Source organism: Spinacia oleracea, chromosome 1, assembly GCF_020520425.1.
Source record: "Spinacia oleracea cultivar Varoflay chromosome 1, BTI_SOV_V1, whole genome shotgun sequence".
Taxonomy (NCBI): Eukaryota; Viridiplantae; Streptophyta; class Magnoliopsida; order Caryophyllales; family Amaranthaceae; genus Spinacia; species Spinacia oleracea.
Window position 1 is genome coordinate 129427041 of NC_079487.1, and position 20545 is coordinate 129447585.

General features: G+C 36.8%; 4 protein-coding genes and 1 non-coding gene across 6 annotated transcripts; 2 read left to right on the forward strand and 3 right to left on the reverse strand.

Moving 5' to 3' along the window:
• Positions 1 to 3708, forward strand: LOC110802315 (serine/threonine-protein kinase AFC2). Of its 2 annotated transcripts, XM_022007759.2 has the most exons (12): positions 1 to 200; positions 872 to 1061; positions 1376 to 1402; positions 1490 to 1643; positions 1761 to 1809; positions 1906 to 2020; positions 2217 to 2308; positions 2470 to 2626; positions 2730 to 2794; positions 2876 to 2973; positions 3081 to 3183; positions 3265 to 3708. In XM_022007759.2, the coding sequence occupies exons 1-12, from the start codon at positions 99 to 101 to the stop codon at positions 3406 to 3408; spliced, it is 1296 nt and encodes a 431-aa protein (XP_021863451.2). In that variant the 5' UTR covers positions 1 to 98; the 3' UTR covers positions 3409 to 3708. The 2 variants fall into 2 exon arrangements, with proteins under 2 accessions (XP_021863451.2, XP_021863452.2); XM_022007760.2 differs by lacking the exon at positions 872 to 1061 and having other exon boundaries at positions 62 to 200.
• Positions 3709 to 4384: 676 nt separating this feature from the next.
• TRNAQ-CUG (transfer RNA glutamine (anticodon CUG)) lies at positions 4385 to 4456 on the reverse strand. Its single transcript has one exon. It is a non-coding gene; the product is annotated as a tRNA-Gln (tRNA).
• Positions 4457 to 9351: 4895 nt separating this feature from the next.
• Positions 9352 to 14100, forward strand: LOC110802365 (quinolinate synthase, chloroplastic). Its single transcript, XM_022007818.2, has 7 exons — positions 9352 to 10310; positions 10959 to 11243; positions 11722 to 11940; positions 12141 to 12320; positions 12656 to 13171; positions 13443 to 13604; positions 13714 to 14100. The coding sequence occupies exons 1-7, from the start codon at positions 9591 to 9593 to the stop codon at positions 13762 to 13764; spliced, it is 2133 nt and encodes a 710-aa protein (XP_021863510.2). The 5' UTR covers positions 9352 to 9590; the 3' UTR covers positions 13765 to 14100.
• A 60-nt stretch (positions 14101 to 14160) lies between these two features.
• Positions 14161 to 15941, reverse strand: LOC110802367 (scopoletin glucosyltransferase-like). Its single transcript, XM_022007819.2, has one exon. The coding sequence runs from the start codon at positions 15791 to 15793 to the stop codon at positions 14354 to 14356; it is 1440 nt and encodes a 479-aa protein (XP_021863511.2). The 5' UTR covers positions 15794 to 15941; the 3' UTR covers positions 14161 to 14353.
• Positions 15942 to 18687: 2746 nt separating this feature from the next.
• On the reverse strand, positions 18688 to 19631 carry LOC130465675 (uncharacterized). The gene is made up of 2 exons (XM_056834533.1): positions 19074 to 19631; positions 18688 to 18729 (listed from the first exon to the last, which is right to left on the reverse strand). Exons 1-2 carry the CDS (start codon positions 19629 to 19631, stop codon positions 18688 to 18690), a joined length of 600 nt encoding a protein of 199 aa, XP_056690511.1.
• Positions 19632 to 20545: the final 914 nt, after the last annotated feature.

Genomic DNA, 20545 nt, shown 5'->3' on the forward strand with positions numbered 1-20545 from the left:
AGGTTAAGGTTTTCTCACACCTCATCTTCTCCTAATCTTCCAAATTTCTCTCTCCTTCAATCCTCTCTTTCTCTCTCATCCGAATTCAATCTTTTGCAATGGAAACAGAGCGAGTTACCGAGTTTCCTATGACTCATCTCGATCGTCGTCCCAGAAAGCGCGCGCGTTTAGGTTGGGATGTTGCTCCTCAATCGTCTAAGGTATATGATCTTTTCGTTTTTTTCAATTTTCTTTTTTGGTTTTCGGTGTTTTTTTATTGCTAGATCTGGGGCGATTTAATTAGAATCAGCTATCTTTGTATCTGATATGGATTATTCTTGGTAGATTATTGCATCGTTTTTGTTTAATTTTTGTCTTTGGTTCAGATCTTATTTTACTGTTGTCGATCGATTCGTATGTTGAGATTTTGTTTCAAACGCTATGTATCGGAGTATTCACAGATAACTGATATTTTATGAAAATTTCAATTTTTTATTTGTCTTATACCTAAAAAGATGTTAAGCTTTTGAAATCATGTGAATCCGGTTTATAATTCTTGAATCTTTATGTTTTGTGAATCGGGTTTATAATTCTTGGATCTTTATGTTTTGTGACCGATTTACTTTTTGATATTTATCGCGTATTTGGGGTTTTTCTAATGAATCATCTAAAAGATGTAGATCTATATCTGATGTTTAAATTATTGGGTATTGGTTAATTTATCAACTTGGTTGGTCTAATATGTATGTTGCAAATATTTTGCGATTTTTATTATGAAACTTATAAAAATTGGAAGGAAATGTTTGAAAGAACGATAACAAAAGATAATAAATGAAAGGTGATTTGCTTTTGTGTTAACTTGAGCGAAACATGGATGGATGGTGTTGTGTAGGCTCAGATAGGTATATTTTGTGCACAAGAGATTGGAAATGTTACAAGCTATGCACCTTCAGCTGCACCTTTGGAAAATTCTAGTTGCCTGTTTAGCAAGGGAGTGGTACGAAATGATTCTCCCCCGTGGAGGGAAGACGACAAAGATGGGCATTACATGTTTGAGCTTGGAGATGATTTAACTTCTCGCTGTAATTACACTCTCCATTGTCAAACTGTTCTTTTAATTTGCGTTGCTGGATGAGTTGTTTTAACTGGACATGACAGGAATACTCTCACAATAGGGAATCATGTATTATTACTATGTACCAGTATGAATTAGGCAGAAGGTTGCTCTCATTTTTAGCTCAAGTACTGTACTTTTGGGCTTAAATGGATGCAACCTTAGAATGATTAGGTTGTATACTTCGTTTTACATGTTTGTCATCTAGCCTCCTATGACGGGTTATAGGTTTTCTATGTTTCTTGTGCATGGTTTTGACTGTATCACTTTTTCCTTTTTCAGATAAGGTGCACAGCAAAATGGGTGAAGGTATGACTGACTTGAATGGTTTTCGATGATGGTTAACTATCTTGAGTGTTGCTCTAAAACTCATGTGTTTATCGTATATGGCTTCAGGTACCTTTGGACGGGTATTGGAGTGCTGGGATCGTGAGCGGAAAGAAATGGTGGCAATAAAAATTGTACGTGGCATTAAAAAATACCGGGAGGCAGCAATGATTGAAATTGATGTGTTACAACAGCTTGGTAAACATGATAAGGGGGGCAATCGGTGAGTTACTTCTCTATTTTGCATTTGCACCTCTGTGCTTGATGCCATTTGTGGCATTGTCATGGAGGCTCTTTTAATTTGACTGCAATGGATGTTAAATTGGTTTGTTCCTTGCAGTTGTGTGCAATTACGGAACTGGTTTGACTATCGTAACCATATCTGTATTGTAAGTATATACGTAGTTGATTTAGAATGGATTTCCCCAATTACACCTAAGTTTTGGGGTCAAGAAATCATTGGTGAATTCAAATGGTCTTAACAGGTTTTTGAGAAGCTTGGACCAAGCTTATACGATTTCCTTCGCAAAAACAATTACCGCTCATTTCCCATTGATCATGTTCGTGAGATTGGAAGACAACTGTTGGAATGTGTAGCATGTGTGTACTAAAAAATATCTTCCCTTAGTTTTACTGATTTCATTGTTATCTTCCTGGCATTTAGTATTATAGATGTGTATTCAATGTCCCTTCCCTCAAATATCATCTCGAGGAAGACATCATTAGAAAGCATTAATTGCCATGTGTCTGGGTTTTGTTTAATTCATGACATTGAACTTTTTGGAAAATGTTGCAGTTATGCATGACCTTCATCTTATACACACTGATTTGAAGCCTGAGAATGTGCTATTAGTCACACCAGACTATGTTAAGGTCCCTGATTACAAGGTCTGGTTTTCAGCTACTTTCTGTGTTGCATTGGTCAACTTTGCTGCTTATGTTAACTTTGTGTTTTATGTCGTTCTTTTATATCTAACGTGATGTTTGGCATCTATTATATTCTAACCTTATGATAAGAGTTACTTAACAACAATTAAATTTGTATGCAGGGATCTTCTCGATCACCTAGGGATAGCTCATACTACAAGAAAGTGCCCAAGTCAAGTGCTATAAAAGTCATTGATTTTGGTAGTACTACGTATGAGCGCACAGATCAGAATTATATAGTGTCAACTCGTCATTATCGTGCCCCTGAAGTTATTCTTGGTACAGCTCTAATCAAACTAGTAGTGAAAGCTCCCTATCCTATAACGCGTGTTACTTCCGTCTTGCTCATGCTTTACTGAAATACTATGTAAAACCTTTTTAGGCCTTGGTTGGAGCTACCCATGTGATGTTTGGAGTGTTGGTTGCATCCTGGTTGAACTCTGCTCTGTAAGTGTGCTCTCTTAATGATCGATATAGATGTGTTTTTTATGTGACTATCTTGACCTTCTACCTTTTTTTCCCTTGTAGGGAGAAGCCTTGTTTCAAACACATGAAAACTTGGAACATCTTGCAATGATGGAGAGGGTGCTCGGACCATTGCCACTGCATATGCTGAAGAGATTGGAGTGAGTACACATTTAATGGGCAAATATTGCCAGTGACTTTGATTTAGCATTACTGGTGTTCTGTGTTATGCTTGAACTTAACTTGGTTCATCTATTATTTTCTGCAGTCGACATGCAGAGAAGTATGTTAGAAGGGGTAGATTAGACTGGCCTGACGGTGCAGCTTCTCGAGAAAGTGTTAGAGCTGTTTCAAAACTACTCCGCCTTCAGGTAATTGATTATTACAACATTTCATTATTGTCTCTTATTATGTGTTCCGAATATATGAACAAGTTTTATTTTCTGTATCAGAACCTTGTGATGCAGCATGTGGATCATTCAGGCGGTGATTTCATTCATCTTGTGCAAGGTCTACTTAGATATGATCCAACAGAGCGGCTAACAGCCCGTGAGGCTCTCCGTCATCCATTCTTTGCTCCTGATATTAGGAGGTGAAAATGGCCTGTGCATTGATATTTTAGGAAGGGAACGTGTTTTCATTCTTGGGGGAAGTGGCACAAATAATGATCATTTTTATGTGCCGGACTCTTGGATTGTAAAAATGGCATATGAGAGAATGCAACAAGTTTTGCTTGTGCTGGTCAAGTCATCAGGGTTGTTTTCTAACCTAGTTGGGAGGGTCTTGTAAATACTTTTTTGGTGGGAGATCTGTAATGAGAATTGTGTATTGATTTCTTAACCCGTGTATAACAATTTTATAGTTGCTATTTGAAATAAAAAAATTATTTAGATTTTCGTTTTTGCCTTTGTTAGTTTAATTTTTCTACCGTGAGGGGTGAGGGGTTGTTTGGGTGATCGTAAATTTCTATGGAAGTTTCACTTAACTTGGGGAATCTAGGTGAGTAATTTCTCCATTAGGTAGGTAAATAATCCAACAATCACTTTCTAGGAAGTCATCCTTCTAGTGTTTTACAATTACTCCATATGAATTTTACTTAACAATACTGGATTACAAATCTATCACACCTCTCCATATGCATAGTTCATGATTTAAGACCAAGACTAGAATGGGTTGAGAAAGAGTTATGGACCTTATGGTGGTGTGACTAAGATGAGATTAGTAGTGACAGTTCGGGATGAACAAATACCCCCAGTAAATCAGTAATCAGTGTAGTAAGTTTGTATATGTGGAAGTATAACATTTAAATCAAAATGGTAGATTAGACATAGAAAAACCCGAATGGAGTATGCATTTTTGGAAATGGCACCCCAGATTAAACCGACTTCAGTTATTTGATAAGGACTTAAAAAGTGGGTACAATCTGGGGTGCCTTTACTCTTTAGCCATGGTCCATGGATACAAATAATTGTCTTCTTCAAAAACACAATTTGACAAGTTGCATAACAGCTCAGCTATACTTCAAACACAAGATCTTTACAGGGTCAGTTTTTTCCCGAAAAAAAAAAAATAAGGTTCCACCGAGACTTGAACTCGGGTTACTGGATTCAGAGTCCAATGTCCTGACCACTAGACCATGGAACCAATTTGTTGTTTTATGTTTATTTAAGGTTATTTGACCAATGAAATCAGTTCTTAATCTCTCATACCTATTACGCTATCTGATTGGATGAACCGATGAACTCACCCCCCATTGGCACCATATTCCCACCAACCCGGCCCGAGATTCACCTAACCAACCAACTGTAAATTTTAAATATAGGACAAATGTGTGTGCACTCTCATTTTAAAAACATACAGTATTACAGTGATAAATAAAAATATTTAAAAATGAGTAGCTTTTGTATTTTTTTTTTTTGGTGCGTATGAGCCACAAGGGCAATATAAATTACAAATGGGGGTGGGGGATTCGAATATGAGACCTATTATACACAGACCCTCAGTTTTAACCACTAGGCCAAGACTTTTGTATATGAATGATAGAATGGGTGAGTTGGGTTGTATAGATATAGATAGTACAACCGGTCAACCATCAAATTCAAGCTCAACCTACACCCATCATCCATGACATATTGATGCCGGTACAAAGTTTGGTTATTCATAGTGTTATGTATAGGTCAACAATCAAATTCAAGTCCTAACTAGTGTGTTGTCAAAAAAAAGGTCCTAACTAGTAACTACACCCATCATCCATGATGCATTGGGCTAAAGATGGCTGTGGGCCGGGTCGGATTTCGTGCCAAGCCCACGGGTCGTGGGCCTAATCGGGCCGTGCCCACACCAGGCCCACGTTGTTTCGTGCCGTGCCGAAAAGTTAAAAACAAGGCCCAAGCCCATGTGCTTTCGTGCCGGGTCGGGCCGGACCGTCGTGCATAAGGCTAATTTGACTAAATTTAACGTGCTTTGTCGTGCCGGGTCGAGTCGTGCCGTGCCTTGTCGTGCTTTTTCCAAAAAATTAAGGCCCATGGGCCACAACTTCGTGCCCGTGCCGGGCCGTGCTTTTTGCGTGCTCGTGCCAGGCCGTGCTTTTTTCGTGTCGTGTCGGGTCGGGCTTCGGGCCACCATCTTTAATTGGCGCTAGACCGCTAGTACAAAGTTCGATTATTGATAGTGTTAATATATAGGATGCATGCATGACAACGGAGTAAAAATACACTTACCAAAGTTTTACGTGTGTATACTAATAAGTTTATTTTTAAAATTAATATCAAAACATCTAAGTATGTTGTATAAATAGTGTAAAAATCAAAACGCTATACTTAAAGAACAACAGAGAAAGCAAGTCAATACGGTAATTTAGCACTAATTTGGTTTATGAAGGAGGTGTGGTTGATTGGTCGATTAAATTTGAAAATAGATTTAAGATTAGTAGAGTAGTAGTTGCATTCCAAAATGCGGGGACTATATCACAATATGGGGCATGGCCATAGGTGGGGCGGCTAACAAGTCGGGCTCATTTTGTGTATTGACAAGCTACCCATTTTTGTCCATTGAATTTAGCTTTCTAACAAATTAAACCAAAAAGGGGAAAAAGTTTTAAATGACCCAATTTATAAGCGAAAGGATGTTTCTACGTGTATACTCCGTATTTATTTACCCCCTATAACTTTGGGGTGTTTGGTTTTTGAGGGGGGAAGAGAAAATGTTTTGAAATGGAAAACCATGTTGAGTAACTAGATAGCGTTATTTGGAACCATGGTCATATGATTTAGGTTGAATCATAAGCTTAATTTTTTTTTATCCCCATACCAATCATATTGATTTTGAAAACTGGAAAAATAAATATGAACTAAAAAACGATAACGAACGTACCGTACGATTCAGGCATATTATTTAGGTTGAATTATGAATTCAAAATTTGTTATTTCTATAATGATCATGTTGATTTTGAAAAACTTACAACAGAAACTAAAAACTACATTTTTATTGTTTTCAAATTTTTAGTTTTACGGAGTAGTTGTTTTTAAAAACTGAAAACTGGAAACAAAACACAATTTCGATTGAAATCTAAATTTACAAAGTCAATTTGGGAAATAATAAAGAGAAACCCAATCTATAATCATCACATTACCCAAAAAGGGTGGAAATAATTTGTTAGAAAAAAGGAATTTTACGAATTACTCATATTGTTTTAAGGAAATTACTTTTTATGATGATTAACAAGAATATGATTGTACACCTTGTACCAATCCGGTAGTAGCCTAGTGACAAAAGAATGAGATATGTGTATGATAAACCACGAGTTTAAATCTCTCCTTACTAATTTGTAATTTAAAACGCCCTTAGTTCATTCGAACAAAGAAATAAATTAAAAAATAATGAGGTCATACCACATGTAGACCAATTAAAAGAGGAGCATGTCGAGTTAGGGTCAACCACGGCAAAAAATTCGGCACATCATGTTGGGCCAAACCCTAGGTCGATTTTTTGTGTCCAAAATTCGAAATTCCGGCCAAAAATAGCAGACTTATTGGGTTGGACCACTTAAATATAAAAACAATTCAGTTTTAAGTTGCCCAAAACCTAAAGAGAATATTTTTTGGATCAGGTCGGGTTAGACCAAAAAATCGTGCCTAAAATCTGACCAAACCCCTTAATTGTCAGGTCAAGCCAGCTTTTGCCGGGTCAAAATGAACTGATATAACCGTCTAACCACATGAGAATTGGAGCCGTTGAAAGACTTCTGTGTATGAGTTGCTTGATTCTCTTTTGCTTACTTTTTCTACTTGATGGAGCATAAAAGTAAGATCACCTTTGACACTTCAAAATTTGCCCTTTCGATGATCTTCACGGAACTTACTTGGCTACTTGCCCTTCCGTATGATGTGCGGTCCTTGAGCATAAGCACAATTCACAAGGAATTGAAGGGATTTTGCTCAATTATTGTACTTTATTCATCCCTCCACAACAGGAACAAAAAATCTAAAGACTAGAACTATTCTCAAGCTATTATATGGGAATCACTAGTACCAATTGAGGTTGACATAACTGCATGAGTGATTGAGGGCCTCTTGTTCCTTAATCAAAATCTCGGGTTTGAGCCTTGGGTATGGAAAAAACTTCAACTGGGAAGGATGTTGCCCATAGAGGTACCCATGCAAATTTCCGCGGGAGATAAATCCACGCGCCGATGGCGGTGGAAACTCATCGTTGTAGAATAAAAAAAAATATGGCAATCATTAATTAGCTTATTCCTACTGTTTAACTATTTTCAGACGGAACTATTTGGTAGCATTCGCATGCGTTGTTTTGTGGTGCGATTAAGCCACAAATGCATTACAAAATACAAATAAGAGACGCAGAATTTAAATTTGTGACCTGTAGTACACATATCCAGTCCCTTTGCCATTTCATTAGTAAGGCTACAGACTTTTGTGACATTACTTATCTAAAATAATTAAATTTCAAAATTATATTGCCATCAAAAGGGATAATTTACCAGTTATGAAACGAGACAACCTTAACAACCTACGTAAGAATGTAATTTCTATATAGAACGGAACCAAATTGTTGATAGTATAACATTCAAGAGGAAATGACTTCTCTACGGAATACAATAATCAAAATAGTAAATAGTAGGCGATAATTAGATTCTAATATCTTTAACAAAAACAATGAAAAATCGTTCTAAAGGAAACTATAAAGTCAAAACATTTGTAAAAAGACTAAAGTCAATATACACTAATATGACATGTTTAAGATTACATTTCATCACTATTGGAAAAGAATTCAATCATGAAGTAAGCCACCATCTATACTCAAAACGAAGATATGATCCTTTTCTTTTTCCGCTGAAAAATAGCAATGCAAATTTGTGCTTCACCACAAGGTCTTCATTCTCCATTACCACCTACCCAATCAAAACTGAAAAGCAATATTCGTTAAGTCCACTCATTTAGAAATCAAATACAGTATATACTAACATTTTTTAAAAAAAAACAAAAGAATTCACACGATAATGCCACACATATTTCTTTTCCTTTCTATACTATTTTTCTTTAAATCATTATGCATTTTCCTCTTGCCTTATATTTTTGTTTTTACTAAATCATCATGTCTTCTCATTCTTACTTTTATTAGTTTGACATTCCAATTTAATTTGAACAATTTACATTAACACTCCTTTTGTTACAAAGGAAATTATAACAATATACTTGAATTCATAGAAAACTTGGACATTAAAAAAACGTTCCTTTCATATTTTATCAATTTAGATGGGCGTTTCATTTTCAATTTATTCCATTTTATTTTCTCATTAAAAAAGATATCAATCGAGAAACAAATAAGATTTTAGATTTTTTAAACAAACTTGTAGAAATATCGTACATTGGAACAAAATTAAGTCAAAATGCTTAAAAGTTATCCCGGTATAATTTACAGAGTATGGAGTTAAAATGATCTATTCTTGTAGTAATAAAATTTTCCGGTTTAATAAAAATGATCCTATAAAAATCAATAATGCTGTACTCCGTATCCTTTAAAATATCTATCCATAAAAAATATACTATGTAATATAAAAGTTAATCAAAACTTGTTAAAATTTATCAAAGGCTGGTTAAACTTTATCCAACGACAGTATATCAAAAATTTATTTTACACCCAGTACATGCAAAACCTTTTACTTAATCTAAACTTCTGTTATCATATCTGATTTCACATTTAACCTATTATATACTCCCTCCGTCCCTTAATACTCGCACCGTTTTGTCTGGACATGCATGCCGATGAACAATTTTGACCACCAATATCTTTAACTACATATTATAAAAACTTATAAAAAAATTAATATTTTGAAAATATATATTAAGATGAAGCTAACACTATATTATATACTAACATTATTTTTATATACTAGAAATAAAATAGGGTCAAAGTGAATTATGTGAATAGTGCAAAAAGTCAAAACGGTGCGAGTATTAAGGGACAGAGGGAGTATGAAATAAGCTAAAATAAGTTGAAAAGAATACAATTGGTGAATTGGGTTTATTTCTCTCTCACACACCCAAAAAGAAAAACAATTGGGTTTATTTCTCCCTTTCTCCTTTTTCGCGCGTTTGTCTTTCTCTCCTCTTCTTCAATTCCACCCCCTTTCCATTACTCCTTCGTTTATGTAACCGTCTTCCTCTGTTCTCACACTCTTCTCTGCATTCTCTGCCATTTTTGCCGCTTTTCAAGGTTCTCTCCCCTCACCTCTCTGCTGTCCCTTTCCTCCTTAACCATGAATTCGCATGCAACATCTTCACGATGCTTCTCCTCAATTCCTTCACTCAAAACCACCATTATTCGACCTCAATTACCTCTTCCGATTTCTAACCTCAATTTCTCTCACCTCAAAACCATCCCTAAATTCATCCAAAACCCTAGCACCACCTCATCCTTTGCATGCACCGCCGCAATTACCTCGCCGCCGTTTCCGGACACCTCTGACCTCGCCGCCTCGAAATTCGAAAAATTGATTTCCGAATTCCGACCATTAACCGATCCCGTTGACCGAGTGAAGCACCTGCTGAGTTACGCTGCGAAGTTTCCGCCTTTGGATGAGGAGAATCGGTCGGCGAAGAACCGCGTGATGGGGTGCACGACGCAGGTGTGGGTTGACGCGAAGCTTGACGGAGAGGGAAGAGTAAGATTTAGGGCTTACAGTGATTCTGAGGTTAGCAGAGGGTTTTGCGGGTGTTTAATCTGGGTTTTGGATGGCGCTTTTCCCGAGGAAGTGTTGAATTTGAAAACTGAAGATTTAGGGTTGTTGAATTTTGGGGGAATTTCGGGAGGAGTTAAGTCCAGGGCTAATACTTGGTACAATGTGTTGATTAGTATGCAGAAGAAGACTAAAAGATTGGTTGCTGAAAAAGAAGGGAAGGTTTTTGGTGACCTTTTCCCTTCTTTGGTTATTTCAGCTAATGGGGTTACTGCTAAAGGTAGCTTTGCTGAAACGCAGGTAATCTTGTCTTTTTCTCTTTCGTTCTAGTGATGTAGACTAGATTTGATATGACGTCTTAGGGGTATCATGAGCTTGTTGTCATCCACGATTACATACTTAATTAGTTATTTGATGTTGTGTTTTTGGTTTGCTGTAATTGAGGAAAATCTATTTTACACCAAGGCTTATCTTTTCTTAGGTATGTTTGATTCTTTTGAATCGTTTTGTTGGTGCAAAGTTGTGGATTAGTGATAATTATTAGGCTATGTTTGTAGGTTGAAAAGGAAGAGAATTCACACACACATGCTGTAAATTTATAGGCATATTTTTTAATTTGTGAATCAGAAAATTTGCCTGAAGCATAATGCGATCAATAATCCACACACGTAAATTTGTATTTTTTTTTTTGCAGATTTGAAGAAAATTAGAAATTGAGAATAGTCATCTTGTTATGCTTCTGTTTATATTTCATGCTCCCCACTTATGAGGAACTTTTCATAATTTGTTCTATTTGTAAGGATATCAGTTGAAGAATGATAGACTATTCCTTTTCGCTTCTTGAGTTGTAGTATAAATTATTAGGTTGATCTGCTGCTGTCATATGATGCATTGCTTTTCTCTTCAGATTTTTCCACCATAATTTTGATACTACTTAAATCATTTCAGGCAAGATATTTGTTCCCTGATGAATCACAAGTCAACGATCTTGTCAATCATCTCAAAGAAAAGAACATTGGCATTGTTGCACATTTCTACATGGATCCTGAGGTCCAAGGTGTCTTAACTGCTGCGCAAAAGCAGTGGCCACACATCCATATATCAGACTCCTTAGTTATGGCTGATAGTGCTGTAAAAATGGCAGAAGCTGGATGTCAATATATTACTGTTCTTGGTGTAGATTTTATGTCAGAAAATGTTCGTGCAATTCTTGATCAGGCTGGCTATGACAAGGTAATTATGACAAATTCTTTCTTGTTCAGGAGTCCATAGATTTAACTCGTCCGAGTTATTGTTTCATGTTAAAATTAAGCAATATTCTTAGTGTGTTGAAAGATTAGAACTTTTAAATGAAAGGCATTGGAGAAAATAAGCATTGCCTATTCCGCCTAACATCATTTTCAGTACTCACATTCTTTTTGATACCCTTACAAGTTATAAGGAAATTGGCAGTTGAATGGTGAGCCACTGGTGATCACGGTTTGCAAAGTAGACTGTTCCTGTGAAGAATGAAGTATCCTTATAACACCTAATAAAAGTTTCTGGAGGAGTTCATGCTTGCAAATGATTCATATTTTCAAACTTGAGCTTAGCTTGGAGCCTTGGACGACATTATGTTTTTTATCTAGTCATTTGCAGCTTGTTTTACACGGAATAATTTACTATCAATATGCTTCAAACAAAATAATTCAATGTTCAATGCTCTGTACAGGTTGGTGTTTACAGGATGTCTGAGGAACGAATTGGTTGCTCATTGGCTGATGCTGCAGCCACAACAGAGTATATGAACTATCTTGAGATTGCCTCTTTGTCACCACCTTCCCTTCATGTGATCTATATAAATACTTCATTGGAGACAAAAGCTCATGCTCATGAACTTGTACCAACAATAACATGTACTTCCTCCAATGTCGTGCAAACAATTTTGCAGGTTTGCCTAAATACTGACTATTTATTTCTACTGCTGCCTGTTTCCTTTTTACTTCTGCTTATGCTGTTACTGGTTCTTTATTGTATACTTCTGAGTTAGACTTACCAGTTACCAACCTTCCTCTTACGGTTATAGAAAGTTATTACTGTTTTGTCCCCTTATCACGGTTTCTAATCCCCGTATCTCCTTTTCTTTCTTAGGCATTTGCACAGATTCCTGACCTTACATTGTATTATGGACCGGATTCCTACATGGGTGCCAATATTGCAGAGTTGTTTCAGCAAATGTCCATGATGTCAGATGAAGAGATTTCAGCAATACATCCACAACATAACAGAAACTCAATTAGATCTTTGCTTCCGCGCTTGCACTACTTCCAGGTGCTTGTTATACTCTGAGGGCTTGTTTCTTATAAGACATAATTGCATAGATCCAAGCTCTGACTTGTTAGCCTTTTATGACACAATGAACATTTTCACGTTGCTGCTCCTCTTAAGTTATCATTTATAACCCCTATCAATCAATGATAGATATGATCCCCTCCATATCAAGTTCACAAGAAATATTATATTGTAAATGCACAATTAGCAAATTACTATTGTGTCAGGATTACACGTTCTTGCATGTTTGTACCCGCAAGTCATATTGTGCTTTCTAGAATGTAATAGTAAAATTGCTTGCCTTTTTCTGATTTATGATATCTTTTCTGCACCAGAATGGTACATGCATTGTACATGATCTTTTTGGACATGAAGTTGTAGAGAAGATAAATGAGATGTACTGTGATGCATTCCTTACTGCCCATTTTGAGGTCCCTGGAGAAATGTTCTCTTTGGCAATGGAAGCAAAAAGACGAGGAATGGGGGTAGTTGGCTCCACCCAGAACATATTAGATTTCATAAAACAGAGGCTACAGGAGGCTCTAGAAAGAAATACTGATGACCATCTTCAATTTATCCTGGGGACGGAATCAGGAATGATTACTTCCATTGTCGCCACAGTACGCGCAATGTTGGCGTGCGCAAAACCCTCTCCAAATAAAGCGGATATTAATGTTGAGATAGTTTTTCCCGTATCAATGGATTCAGTTTCAAACACAAAAAACACCTCATATGGCAGCTCTAGCGCAACAGGAGTTGAAGATCCACTAAATCTTACTGTTGTACCTGGAGTCACAAGTGGTGAAGGATGCTCCATCCACGGGGGATGTGCATCCTGTCCATACATGAAGGTCAGTAGCTACTCAATCCTTTCACTGATGTTCTTGTTTGCATTTGTTTACAAGTTGTTTTAAAACTGTTGTTTGCATAAGCCTGTTGTGTTTCTGATACTCATATTTACGAGCTAAACTGTGAAAGATCAGATTTGTGATTATTTACTCCGAGACCTTTCTGCGATTCTCTTTCTTCTTGGGTAAATTATTCTTTATGTGTTCCGTCAGCAATTAGCTTTTATAGAACTAACATTCACATCTGATCGTGTCCTTCCCCCTACCCTGCCAGATGAATTCTCTCAGCGCGCTTCTAAAAGTTTGCCAAAACTTGCCAAATGATAGACATGTTCTCTCAGCTTATGAAGCTGGAAGATTTAGCTCACAAACAGTGAATGGAAGATCAGTAGCTGATGTTGGATGCGAACCAATTCTTCACATGAGACACTTTCAGGTTCTTTCTTCCTCCCATAGAATTAGTTCAAGTTTTCAATTCACGATGCTAATATGTCATCCCAAAATCTTCGGTATAGTTTATGATATGAGCTCTGATGTCTCTGCAGGCAAACCGAGAACTGCCAGCGAAGCTAGTTCATCAGGTCTGTCAATCATAAAACCTGATGAACTTTGTCATTTGTGCTGGATTTCAGATAGGTGCTGCTGCTCAAATGGATGGATGAGCTCCGTTTGCGATTTTGTCAGATGATGACTTATTATATTTAACTCACAATCCCTTAATTATGCCGCAACAAAGAATCCTGTGATTGTTGCTTGGTATGGGAATCTTTACCCTCTTCCTTTTTTGGTTAATGGTACCAACTTAAGTCAAATTTTAGAATTCTAGGAATAGAATGAATGATTTGCTTGGCGATTTGTTGTACATATGATCATATTCTTGGCTGAATTATATAATAACAATTCTGGTTTAGCATTGATCTTTTATCCCCATACGTAAAATGATTCATCAAGGTTCCGAAGCGCCGGGAAAGGGATCATCTAATAGTACCAAGTCCAGTGTACCTCGTTTGCTCTTTACTCTGTGCAGCAAAAACCAATTACATATGCACAAACTTTTGTGGAACCTGTCACTCGTCTCACACCTGCATTTCAGTAAGGTTTTTTGTTTTTTTTTCTTGAAACTTGCATGACAAAGAAAGAGAAAAGCAATACAATGGGAGAGGGAAAAAGAAAAACTGAAACTAGCTAATTTTGCTGTCGAAGGTGATAACCTCTTAACTCAGTTATCAATGCAGTGATATCAGAATATGAGGAGCCACCTTCTTCAACAGCCTTTTGTCCCATTTCCTTCAACTTCTTTGCTCTGCTTCTCCTCTCCTCCACCTCTTCCCCCTCTGTGATTTCTCTCAATGCCATCTCCACAGCTTCGCGCTTGATAATATCCTCAATCAAGGGCGTCCTACTCCACTTCTTAACTCCAACAGGGACGCCCGTCTTCAAAATTTGAGTCACCAATATTTCATTGTAGAATTGTTCGGCGAAAATAGGCCATGTAACCATTGGCACACCAGCAGTGATCCCTTCTAGTGTCGAGTTCCACCCACAATGAGTGACGAAACCCCCTATGGCTTCATGCTCCAAGATTAACACCTGTGGAGCCCACCCTCTTATTATTAGTCCTTTCCCTTCCGTCCGTTGTTCGAATCCTGGTGGCAACCACTCTTCATTTTTTCCTCCATTTCTGACAACCCATATGAACTCTTTTCCAGATGCTTCTAGAGCCATGGCGATCTCGTGCAGTTGAGGAGCTATGATGCTTGCTGTGCTTCCAAAACAGACGTAAATAACCGAATCAGGCTTCTTTGAACTAAGCCATTTCAAGCACTCGTGTTCATCTGTTAATGTCTGTTTGCCTCTATGAGCTTTATCATCTCTGTTGTTGAGTGAAACAGGACCTACATTCCACGCCCTCCTACCCAATTCTTTTGTGAAAAAGTCTGCATAATCTTTTTCCAACTTGTAAAAGCTGTTAACAATCACTCCATAACTCTGGACCTCTGATTCTTTGACCTTCTGTATTCTCTTTTTGATAAATGTTTCCTCATCTTTCCGTAAATCTTCTGGGATTTGCAATCTTCTCAGCTGTATCTCACCGGGGAGGTAAGGAAGAACGAATGGCTCATCGTCAGAGCTCACTTTCTTGAAAGGCTCATGTACCCTAACAATTTCTTGAGCACAAAGGGAGAAGTAGCTAGTCCCATGGAAGACTAGCCTCGGGATGTTGAACTTGGCTGCACACTCAGTCGCCCATGGGAAGAACATGTCCGCGACTAGGCAGTCAGGTCGGACCTTATCCAAGTAGTTCTCCAGCTGCTCATTTAGCATATCCGTGGCTTTGAAGAAGTTGTGGATCATTCCAGGCCCCAATGACAGTTCCGGGGTCTCGCATCCGTCAGGCAAACCAGCTTCTTTTGCAGGAAAGTTGAATACTTCAATGTTGATGATTATCTTGCTGTTTTCATTGGCCTTAGTGAAGGTGCCCATATTGAGAGGGGTGGTGATAATGGTTGCCTTCACATTGTCGCGAGCGGCAAAGAGCCTCGCAATATCAAGGGTTGGGATCATGTGGCCATGGGCCATGAAAGGGAAGAAAACTACATGAAGGTCTTCAGTTTCAACACCCATATTGATCTTTGTATGGACTTTGAGATAATACAAGGAAAATATATTAGAAAGAGAGATAATATGTTTTACCAAATACTGTAGTAATGATTATTATATATAGATCGAGTTCCAATAATAATGAGGGAAGAGAAATAGGCAATTCAAAGTTGACCTAGTAACTATATCAGATACTCCACTTTATTGGATCATTGGATGGATGGATCGCAATCAGTGGAGTACATACATAAGCGCTTATGTCATAGTATTACTTGTTCGTTGCGCAACTTTAGTGGATTAAAGCATCTATAATTCTAATGTCTTACTTCTTTCGTCCCACTAATCTATTGTCTTTAATGTGTTTTTTACTTTCTATAGAGTTGTGTTAATTAAATCAAGTGACTACAAAATTAGTTCATTGATAAAACAGTCATACGACATCTATAATAGAAATCAAAACTAACAAATACAAAACAATTTGGATCAAATAAAATTCTAATCCGGCAAAATCAAGATCGTTGTAGATGAGATCTGACAATGATGAATACCTTTTTTCACGAGGGGGTCTTTCGATATGTTATAGCTTTGGTATTGAATTAAATTCGATTTAATTGATTGTGGACGTAAGAATGACATCCGTTGTAACCCCGCACAAATCTTCATCAATAAATCAACATTTCCTGCGAAATTAAAAACATGGCCCTAAACTCTCACAAGGAGAGAGATAAAACCCAATAAATGGGTACAGATAATCCAATAAATGGGTAAAAAAAACTCTCCAATAGGAGGAGAATGAAGTTTTTATTCCAAACATGAAATCAAAAGCTAGGAAAAACAAGAAAAAAAGGGGCTTACCATCAATCTAATGGTTGGGGGTAGCCCTGGAAAATTTGGGTTTTGAAAGAGGAAGAGAGGAATAAAATCCTCAAGAATCAAGTGACTACCTAAGTTTAAATAAGTTCAGATAAATTCTGATAAATTCCTATAACTTAAATAAGATCCTATAAGGTTAAATAAGTTCTTATAAGTTAAATAAGGTCGTATAAGTTTAAATAATTTCAGATAAATTCTGATAAATTCCTATAACTTAAATAAGGTCCTATAAGGTTTTATAAGTTAAATAAGGTCTAAGTTTTAATAAGGTCATATAAGTGCTAATAAGGTCCTATAAAGTTTCAATTATTAAAATATGTAATACTATGATTATTTGCGTCGTTATATTAAATAAATCATATTTATAAATTTTTATATTAAAAAAATTCGTGGTTACTAATTGACGATAACAATTATCAATGATACGAAAGTATTAATTAATATATTATTAATTTAATATCAATATAATTTATAAAGGAAAAATTTAATAAACACTTTTAAAATTATGTGTACATCACATGGAAAAACTTTGGCGAAATGCAAATAATCATAATATTATTTATTTACACCAATGCATTAATTGAAAGTAATAACTTCCAAGCTTACTCCCCCCCTAGACTCGTGACTCGTGAAATACTCCCTCCGTCTCTATTTGCTCTTCTTGGTTTTACTTTTTTTGTCTCACAAAAAAAATTGCAAACAGGAAAAACAAAAAGAGAGGGAGGGAGTATTCGTAAAGAGTATCAAAGAGTTATTTTTCGTCCATGATAAAGCTCCATTACGAAGTACTCCGTATAAAAAGATTTATTAAAGAGTCAATCACAAATACAAACGGGCTAGGTCGAATTTGTACTTGAATTTTATAAATTTTGAATTATTATCGTGGAGAAATAACTTATGTTATTATTAACATAATTATTAATATAAGAACTAAATAATAATTTTCCCTCAAAAAAAAAAACTAAATAATAATTATTTTATTAATTTATATTTATTAATATTTGCAATCAACTATTATCAATATAATGGCTAAAATATTATTAATAATCTAATAAACTTTAAATAAAGTCTAATAAGGTTCAATAAGGTTATACTATGTATAAAGTTTTATAAGTTTTTATGAGGTCATATAAGTTAAATAAGGTCCTATTCAAATAATTTTAGGTCCTATAAATTTTTCTAACGCCATTCAATTTTAGGTCCTACGGAGTATAAGTTTTTCAACGCCATCCAAGTGATTAGAGAGTTGGGTCTTATAAGTTTTTCAACGTCTATTCATTCAAGTGTGTTATAAATGAAGGACCTTTTAGGCTTGAATGTTGATTTGTATGACAATTTGATGTTTGAATAATGAGAAGAAATAATTAAAGAAATTAAAACACACACAAAGATTTAAGGTGGTTCACTCTTCAATGAGCTACATCCACCATGGGGGAGGGTTTGGAGCTTGTATTACTCTTCAATGGAGAAAGGATTACAAATAGGAATTCTCAAAGGTGAAGAAGAGAGAATTCTTAGATCTAGGGTTTCAACCTCACTTGTGTTTCTCTCTCTTAATTCTGAAAATCTCATTACATTTGGTATTTATAGTGTTAGACATCAAACCAATCTAAGGGACAAGAAAAGGCCACGTCGATTGTACCGTGCGGAGAAGAAAACAGATTACCCGCAGAGTACGGTCGAACTTTCAAAGGGTACGGCCGAACCAAGGTCAGGTTCGGCCGAACTTACCAAAAAGTTCGGACGAACCTCCAAAAACATAGTTCCTGATTCTCTTCAGGTTCGACCGAACATTATAAGAGTTCGGCCGAACTTCCAGCAGGTTTGGCCGAACTTACCCAAAGTTCGGGCGAACCTCCAAAATCAAAGCTACTGACTTCAGGTTCGGCCGAACCACCTAAGAGTTCGGCCGAACTTCCAGCAGGTTCGGCCGAACCTCCAGCAGGTTCGGCCGAACTTCCCCTGCTGCATGACAGCTTCTCGTAAAACAGTCATAACTCCCTCATTTCTCATCCAAAATGAGCTTATGACCAGGCGTTGGAAAGCTATTGAGCCAAGCTTTCACCTCCAACTTGAATCAACTCAATCTAATGAGTAGATCATGAGGTATGTCCATTTGAAGTCATAACTTCCACTATAACACCCTAACATCCTTCAAGGAAGATTCGAGGCACACATAACAATGATTAGAGAAATTTTTCAACGTCTATTCATTCAAGTGATCAGAGAAATTTTAGGTCCAACGCCATTCTTGAGAAAGAAATTTTAGGTCCAACGCCATCCTTGAGAACTTAGCATTGATTGTTGGTGTAATTGAGAATGACTTATGCCTTATGTCTTTTCACCTTATTTTTACTTAATTTTTTTTTTTGAAAGAAACGTTAGGGGGCATTTTATTAACGTAAATCAAGTTCCGCCAAAGTAAACACACTTTGGGGGAATTATCAGAACAAACAAACTCTGAAGCATCGGTATTCCATCTTGTAATAAGATGGGCCACCGTATTGCCCGCTCTACGCACATGACTACAGTTGAAAAATACACACTCACGCTTCATTCTGGCTATATCCTCATAGTATAGGAGCAAAGGGGAAAAACCAGTAATGTTGTTGTTGATAGACCGCACCACTGTCAGTGCATCACTTTCCACCATCATCTCTACATGTCCCATCCTTCTGGCCACTTGCATACCAAATTTTACTCCTGCAACCTCTGCTTGTTCCACCTCCCATCGTGCTTGAATTCTCTTAACTCCTGTTGCAATAATCTGCCCCTGAGCATCCCGTAGCACAACACCCAGACTCACTCCCCCTCCGTTCATCAGGTGAGCATCAGTATTAATCTTGACGCGTCCAGTAGGCGGCGGAGACCAGCTTGCAGGACCAGCCAAAGCAGCGTGCACTGGTTTAATGAATACTTGCTGCGCATACTCCATATAATCCTGCACTAGTTTTGTGAAGCTAGTAGCAAGCTGTTGTGGACTTGCCATAACCATTCAGCACTCGTTTGTTTCTGCAGTACCAACCAGCCCACGCCAAGGTACAGAACAGGCGGAGCTCCGCATCATCAACTCGATTAGCCACCCAGCTAAACCTTGCAGCAAAGGAAGAGGTGGGGGCATCCACCAGAAGATTAAGATTAAAAGATTAAAAGAAAAGCGAAGAAGTCCAGATAAGATATATAAGATAAGATAAGTTTAAAGGACACATTTTTATAACTTTCAATAAGATAATTAAGATAAAATAACACAAACTTTTCAGAAAGGCCGATTTACGATAATATATTGTGTGGCGGCCTAAAAGAGGAAGGTTATCCATACATCTTAATTATGTTCTTTTAGTTACCCTTATTAATGTTATTAGTTTTCTTTATTTATAGTTATAAGTTACCTTATTTTCAATGCTATTAGCTCAAATGATAAAGCAATGTATAATATTGTACATGGTGTGGGTTCAAGCCCCATATAACCTAGCTACTACATATATTACACTTGTGTGTTGGTATATTCTCATTGTTGATGTTATATTGGTCATAGTTATAACTTGTAACAAACATATCACTCTTGATTGGGGTCACTCCATTGTTTATTGTAAGGGTCACATTTTTCATTGGTTAGGGTTACACTTATCCTTTAGTAAGGTAACTTCAGTCCTCGAATAAGGTCACTTATATCTTTGGCCGGGTTCACTTTTATCTTTAATTTGGGTCACTTTTACCTTGAACGAGTTTTATTTTTCACTTTTTACGTACTGAGTTGGATGTACAATAAAATACCGTAGATCGGGGGCACGCAAAAGTTTTTGATAAAATAATACTCTCTCTGTCCCAAATTTATAGTCCTGTCTCCAAATCGGGCGTCCCAAAGTTGTAGTTCTGTCTTATTTTTGGCCATTAAGTTTCACA

Excerpts from the sequence above, each read along its gene's own strand:
- LOC110802367 (XM_022007819.2), bottom strand. The coding sequence starts at position 15,793 with ATGGGTGTTGAAACTGAAGACCTTCATGTAGTTTTCTTCCCTTTCATG.
- LOC110802315 (XM_022007759.2), top strand. The coding sequence starts at position 99 with ATGGAAACAGAGCGAGTTACCGAGTTTCCTATGACTCATCTCGATCGT. Across the intron at positions 1,062-1,375 it reads AGATGATTTAACTTCTCGCT|ATAAGGTGCACAGCAAAATG; the intron begins GTAATTACACTC and ends TTCCTTTTTCAG. Across the intron at positions 1,403-1,489 it reads GCACAGCAAAATGGGTGAAG|GTACCTTTGGACGGGTATTG; the intron begins GTATGACTGACT and ends ATATGGCTTCAG.
- LOC130465675 (XM_056834533.1), bottom strand. The coding sequence starts at position 19,631 with ATGGCAAGTCCACAACAGCTTGCTACTAGCTTCACAAAACTAGTGCAG. Across the intron at positions 18,730-19,073 it reads GTTCTGATAATTCCCCCAAA|ATTGAGTTGATTCAAGTTGG; the intron begins GTGTGTTTACTT and ends TCTACTCATTAG.
- LOC110802365 (XM_022007818.2), top strand. The coding sequence starts at position 9,591 with ATGAATTCGCATGCAACATCTTCACGATGCTTCTCCTCAATTCCTTCA. Across the intron at positions 11,244-11,721 it reads ATCAGGCTGGCTATGACAAG|GTTGGTGTTTACAGGATGTC; the intron begins GTAATTATGACA and ends TGCTCTGTACAG. Across the intron at positions 12,321-12,655 it reads CGCGCTTGCACTACTTCCAG|AATGGTACATGCATTGTACA; the intron begins GTGCTTGTTATA and ends TTTCTGCACCAG.